The sequence below is a fragment of the Pistacia vera genome, unplaced genomic scaffold, assembly GCF_008641045.1.
Source record: "Pistacia vera cultivar Batoury unplaced genomic scaffold, PisVer_v2 Contig290, whole genome shotgun sequence".
NCBI classification, from domain to species: Eukaryota; Viridiplantae; Streptophyta; class Magnoliopsida; order Sapindales; family Anacardiaceae; genus Pistacia; species Pistacia vera.
Window position 1 is genome coordinate 196,473 of NW_022196102.1, and position 6,959 is coordinate 203,431.

Below are 6,959 nucleotides of genomic sequence, written 5' to 3' on the forward strand. Positions count from 1 at the left end.
AACTGAGCGGAATTGAGTTTCTGGACCCAGAATCAAGTGAATTTTAGGAATCAGGAAAGTTCTGATGGGGATTCGAAGCACTATGAAGCTTGTTTCTTTTGGGGATCACTAAGATTGAAGATTCAAGCAAAGAAGCAAGTGGAGGGCAGTTTCATAATTTCAGAAAAGTTTGCCGTGACAAAGTTTATTCTTCGCTGCGGCGAGAAAGTCTCAAGTCAGATTTTGAAATAAAATCCAACTCGATGCCGCGGCGAAGTTTATTCTTCGCCGCGGCGAAAACTGCAATTTTTAGTTTATTGAAATTGTGTGTTTTAATTGGATGAGATTAATCTTAGGATTTTGGGGTCGACTATTTAAGAGAGACTTAGTTATTTTGTTGGGGGTTCGACACTTTTTGGAAAGAGGGGAGAAAATTGGAGATTGGAAGCCTTTGGGTCTCAATGCTATGGAACCCTAAGAAAGAGATCTATAGCTTTAATGTTTGAGTTTGGAGAGATACTTGCTACATGCATGCATGCATCGTATCTTGCTTGAAGAAGGAGCAAAACCTTTTCGTCAATCGCAAAGAAGATTGAACCCGCCCATGATGGATGTTGTGAAGAAGGAGATCTTGAAACTTCTTGAAGTTGGAGTGATTTATCCTATTTCAGATAGAAATTGTGTAACGCCTCGCTTGAGGTACGTAGTTAAGATTTGCTGTATTCTTTAACTCGGTTTTAGTTGAGTTTGTAAGTTAAGTTTGTATGTTGAGTGTTTGCCTTGAAAATTGTTGAGTTTTGAGGACTCTTTAAAATTTTAGTCTTCGCCGAGGCGAAGAATAGTCTTCATCGCGACGACGTTCGCTTGAGTAAGACGGTGTCGGCTCTTTAACTTTTTGTCGGGGTGACGAAAGTTTCTTCACCGCGACGACGAGCCAGTTGAAAAGTTTAATGAGTTTCTAGAGAATTCTTCTTTTGGGGCACATTGACCATTCTACCCCTAGTTGGTAGGAAAAGTGGGGAGTAAAATGTAAGGAAATTTAGTAGAGAATGTGTTGGTGATAAGGGTGTATTTGCAAAGAATCAAAGGATATAGATGGAATATCCAAGAAAGAGCAAGGGCAAAATGGGAAATGATGGTTATATTATGAGCTAAAAAGGGTTAAGTGTAGAGAACCCTTCATTTCATCCATTTTCCACTGCCTCTTCCATTCTTTATTTTCCTCTCAAATTTCCTTCAATCTTCCAAGGATTTCTATGGACTTTTTGAGTAGTTTTTAGTAGAGTTTTAATCTAAAGCATCCTAAGGTAAGGATTCTTGCTTTAGATGAGAGTTTTAGTATGTTTTGGTTAAAGTGTTATGTTGTTGTTGTTTAAAGTTGTAGAGAGAAATCAAGCTACCAAAGGAAAGGAAAAGTGTTAGAGAAGTTATTTCCTCACAAAGTAAGTAAATCTAAACTAAATTGAGATTTAAGAATTTATTTGAGTAGAGATTGTGTATGTATATGTATGTATTATGCTTGCTGAGAAATTGAGATGTTATGGGTATTTATCTATGTTGATATGAATTTAATTGAGTTATGAGAAGTGTTGTGATTGCATGATGATGAGTTGAGTTTGATTGAAGTTGGAGGGAGTTTTGAGCAAACCCTATGGGAGTGTTTTTTGCCTTGACAGGAAATTAGAGTGTATGAGGGAGTTTTCCTCCCATTTTGGATGATTAAAGAGAAGAGTAGAGTTATAGATAAGTAGAGCTTTGGTATGCACATGAGTTGTTTGAGGAAATGCCTAAGTGAAATCTGCCCTGTCACAGCCGTGACTTTCTAAGTGAATTTTGGGCATCATACGGATTGAACTGGGCTGAGACCGAAACATCAAAGTTTTAGCCCTGTTTTTAAGCTTTAAAACGAGACCAAAACCGTAGCAATCCGATGTGTATAACGCAAGTTATGCCCCTTTTAGTGCGACATATGCAGAATGACTGTTTTGATGCAATATTGCATTTGGCATTTCATAAGTGCATTAGTGAGCATGAGCTGTCCATACGCATTTTTTTTATGCACTTAAGAAGTAGCTTGAGATATAGTAGAGAATTTGAGTATAAGCTACCTTAAGAGTAAAGAGAAAGAGAGAATGAGCACTAGAGAACGAAGAGAAAAGAGAATAGAGTAGGTTGTGCGATGGGGAACCCGTGAGTAATGGGTAGAGTATTCCTGCATGTACGCCGCATTGAGAGAGCGGCATGAGTATGAGAGAGAAAAGTGGTGTAGCCCGTGAGAGAGCATGCGGATGAGGGCTATACCTGAGTACCTGAGAGAGAGATTATACACTCACATGGCCAAGGGTTCCGAATCCATGCATAACCGAGTCCGATCTGCTAGAATGAGTAAAAGTCACGTAGAGTGGGAGCGAGTCCCAGCCGTGCCTCCGGTAAAATGAGGCTGTGACTACTAAAGAGAGTTAGTAGAAAAGAGTTATGAGAAAGAGAAAGTAGAGAGAAGTATAAAAGAGAGAGTAAATGAGAATTGTAAGGAAAGAATTAGAGAGAGAGAGTTACGGGGATAGATGAGTAGAGGATTTACCTACTGAGCATTAGTTGTGCTCACCCCGCTGTTTTTTATATTTTGCAGGACCTAGGTGAGGATACAGTCGAAAGGGCGTCGGCAAGCGAAGAGATATGGCTACACTGTCCACCTTGTTTTGATTATTTTGTACATGATACAACTTTTTGTATAAAGAATGTATATGTTTAATAAAAGAAAATTTTGGGCCCAACTTTTTATACTACTTTATATGTATTTTATTATGTACATGTTTTATGAGTATTTGAGTAGAAAGCGGTTATTACAAATTGGGATAGCCCTATTCAATTGGTTCCTAAAAAGACCGGAATAACTGTTGTGAAAAATCAGAATGATGAGTTAGTTCCTACCCGTGTTCAGAATGGGTGGCGGGTTTGTATAGATTATAGAAAATTAAATGCTGTAACCCACAAGGACCACTTCCCTTTACCTTTTATTGATCAAATGCTGGAAAGGTTAGCTAGTCATTCTTACTATTGTTTCCTTGATGGTTATTCAGGTTATTTCCAGATTACGATTGCTCCGGAGGATCAAGAGAAGACGACTTTTACATGCCCAATCGGAACTTTTGCATATCGCCGCATGCACTTTGGCATTTGCAACGCCCTAGCCACTTTCCAAAGGTGTATGGTTAGCATATTCTCAGATTATGTTGAGCATATCATAGAAGTTTTTATGGATGATTTCATAGTTTATGGAAATTCTTTTGATAATTATTTGCATAACCTTACACTTGTTCTTCAAAGATGCATAGAAACTAACCTTGTGTTAAATTTTGAAAAATGTCATTTTATGGTTGACCAAGGTCTAGTTTTGGGTCATGTTGTTTCATCTAGGGGAATTGAGGTAGATAAAGCCAAAGCTGACATTATTCAATCCTTATCTTACCCCACTAGTGTGCGGGAAGTTCGTTCTTTTCTTGGACATGCAGGTTTTTACCAAAGATTCATCAAGGACTTCTCCAAAATAGCATTACCCCTATGTAAGTTGCTGCAAAAGGATGTGGCCTTTGAGCTCAATGAGGCATGTAAAGAGGCATTTGATAAGCTGAAGGAACTGTTGACATCTACCCCAATTATCCAGCCCCCTGACTGGAACGTTCCTTTCAAGATAATGTGCGACGCAAGTGATTATGCAGTAGGCGCTGTTTTGGGTCAAAGGATTGGAAAAGCATCTCATGCCATTTATTATGCTTCCAGGATTTTGAATGATGCCCAGAGAAATTATTCCACCACTGAGAAAGAACTTTTAGCTGTTGTTTTTGCTTTAGAAAAGTTTCGATCTTATTTGCTTGGTACTAAAATTATTGTTTTTTCTGATCATGCAGCTTTGCGTTATTTGATGATGAAGAAAGTGGCAAAACCAAGATTAATAAGATGGATACTTCTCTTGAGTGAATTCGATTTGGAGATCAAAGACAAAAGAGGGACAGAAAATAGTGTCGCAGATCATTTAAGTCGTCTGGCTCATGTGGAGGATGAACTTCATTTGCAAGAAACATTCCCAGATGAGCAATTGTTTTCCACGAGTGTGACATTACCTTGGTATGCAAATCTTGTAAATTATTTGGTTACTAACATCTTTCCTCCTGGTTTGTCTAGGGCTCAAAGAGATAAGATGAAGAGTGATGCCAAATATTATGTGTGGGATGACCCCTACTTATGGAAGCATTATGCAGATCAAGTAATAAGAGGGTGCGTTCATGAAAATGAAATTATTTCCATTCTTACCTTTTGTCATTCTTATGCATGTGGAGTTCACTTTGGAGCTAAGAGGACAGCGAGAAAAGTGTTAGAATATGGTTTCTATTGGCCGTCTTTAGTTCGAAATTCATACTCTTTTTGTAAGTCATGCGATAATTGTCAAAGGACAGGTAATATATCCCAAAAGAATGAGATGCCACAAACCCCCATTCTATTTTGCCAAATTTTTTATGTTTGGGGCATCGATTTCATGGGACCGTTCCCTATATGTTTTGGCTATGTTCATATTTTGCTTGCTGTTGATTATGTCTCGAAATGGGTGGAAGCTAAAGCCACTAGGACTGATGATTCTAAAGTTGTTGCAGATTTTATCAAGTCTAATATATTCTGTAGGTTTGGAATTCCAAAAGCTCTAATAAGTGATCGAGGCACTCACTTTTGCAATCGAACGGTAGAGGCTTTGCTGAAAAAGTATCATGTGACCCAAAAGGTGTCTACTGCCTATCATCCGCAAACTAGTGGACAAGCGGAAGTGTCAAATCGAGAGATCAAGTCCATCATTGAGAAGACGGTCAATCTAAGTAGAAAAGATTGGAGTTTGCGTTTGGATGATGCCTTGTGGGCGTATAGGATTGCATATAAGACGCACATTGGTATGTCACCTTTTCGTTTGGTGTTTGGGAAAGCATGCCATCTTCCAGTTGAGTTAGAACACAAGGCTTATTGGGCGATCAAGAGTTTTAACATGAAGATGGATGAAAGTGGAGAACATAGGAAGTTGCAACTACAAGAGTTAGAGGAAATTCGCAATGATGCCTATGAGAATGCAAGGATTTACAAGGAAAAGACGAAGGCTTTTCATGACAAGATGATCTCTAGGAAGGAGTTTAGAGTTGGTCAAAAAGTCCTTCTATACAATTCACGGCTTCGTTTGTTTCCGGGTAAGTTGCGTTCTCGTTGGATTGGACCTTTTGTTATTACTAATGTTTTTCCTCATGGTGTAGTTGAAATTCAAAGTTTAGCAACTTCCAAAGTGTTCAAGGTGAATGGCCATAGACTTAAGACTTTCTATGAAGGTCTCCAAGAAGAAAATGTGGCAGGATTGGACCTTGAGGATCCGACTTATTCAGATTGAAGAAGACAGCCTTGAGTCGAGCCAACGACAATAAACAAAGGCGCTGCTTAGGAGGCAACCCAAGGGGAGTTTGTTTTCTTATTCTCGCATTTTAAATTTTGGTTATTTTTGCCTTTTCTTTGCATTTCATATTACATTGGGGACAATGTTAGTTTTAAGTGTGGGGGAGGGGATTTAGGTTGTGTTTTAATTTGTTAAAAAAACAAAAAAACAAAAAATATATTAACATTTAATTAATAATAATAATTCATTTAAATATATACATAGATCTATTTAAATATAATATCACAAATTTAATTTTAATATTAAAATTAAATACAGGCAACAACCTTAGCAAATTTAATTGCTTTGTGAGATTACCAAAATACCCTTTCATCCCAAAAGACAAAAACACCCTTCTCACAAATTAATTATTAAATTATCTTCTAAGTGTGTGACATGTAGGCTCCTCATCATATCGGCAGTGTATAGTATAGCGATTAACACCAATTAATCGTCCCACTACACATAAACCAAGATTGGCCCCTAGCAAGGCATTATGGCCACCTGATAGATTCAGATTCAGCGAAATCGCAGCCTGTCAACGGTAAGGTTATCGTGTAATCAAATCTTTTCATCATCTGTTATCTCATCGATACTGAGGTACAGAAATAGTGTCAACCTCAAAGATCCTCGACATGTTTGTATTCAGTTAATGGACCAATGACAGGAATAATAAATTGGATTGAGCATTAACTCAAACCCACCGTGGCCACAGATTTAGTGTCATTGCCATTTACTGAATTACCCAATGTGATAACTTTTCCCGTACCCAGAAGTGATGAATCCTTTGTCGATCCACCATAGTCTCCATCAATTCCCACCATATTCGAGCATCACCCCTAAACAGGAAACTCACATACCGAATCTTCTCTCTATAGATCATAGGGAAAAGCGCTGTCGTACGCTCCACGGACCTAAACCACTCTTCTGCCACTATTAGGTCCGTTGTACCCCTAAATTTCGATGGCTAATGTTGACATGGCAACCCATATATAGGCTCAATACGATTCGGCACTATCGGGGGTACCGACCTTTCTCTTTCTTCTCTGGTGGTCGGTACATTGACTGGAGTTTTAACTCCCTCTGGTATAGATCTCCCCTGACTCTCTACTAATACTTGCTGTATAATATTGTGGATCCTCACTTCATCGAAGACTGGGGAGTAGATTCTATAGGGTTGGAAGGTTCACCCGTGCTCATTGTATTCTTACTACCTGCTCGGGTTCTACGTCTCATTTACATATAAACAGCACATTTAGTCAACTCAATTAACTCATCTATGACTATAAGTAAGGAAAGAAACAACTTACAACGATCGGCCACGAGACGTCAATGCGACGGGAAAGGCACACTGTCAAATCCCAAAATCTTTGCTCTAATACCAAAAATGTAATAACTCTCTAGCTAGTATACTTTGGAAAAATAAGATATGAAATCACTATATATGATATAAAGAACATATAAGTATACAAGTATAAGATAGTGGGCCCATAAATTTTCTTTACTTTATAAACAAATT

The 6,959-nt window shown here is 38.2% G+C and overlaps 1 protein-coding gene across 1 annotated transcript; it reads left to right on the top strand.

The window, feature by feature from the left end:
* The first annotated feature begins 586 nt into the window (after positions 1–586).
* LOC116134687 lies at positions 587–5,398 on the top strand. Its single transcript, XM_031420359.1, has 4 exons — positions 587–659; positions 2,817–3,814; positions 4,184–4,274; positions 4,410–5,398. The coding sequence occupies exons 1-4, from the start codon at positions 587–589 to the stop codon at positions 5,396–5,398; spliced, it is 2,151 nt and encodes a 716-aa protein (XP_031276219.1).
* Positions 5,399–6,959: the final 1,561 nt, after the last annotated feature.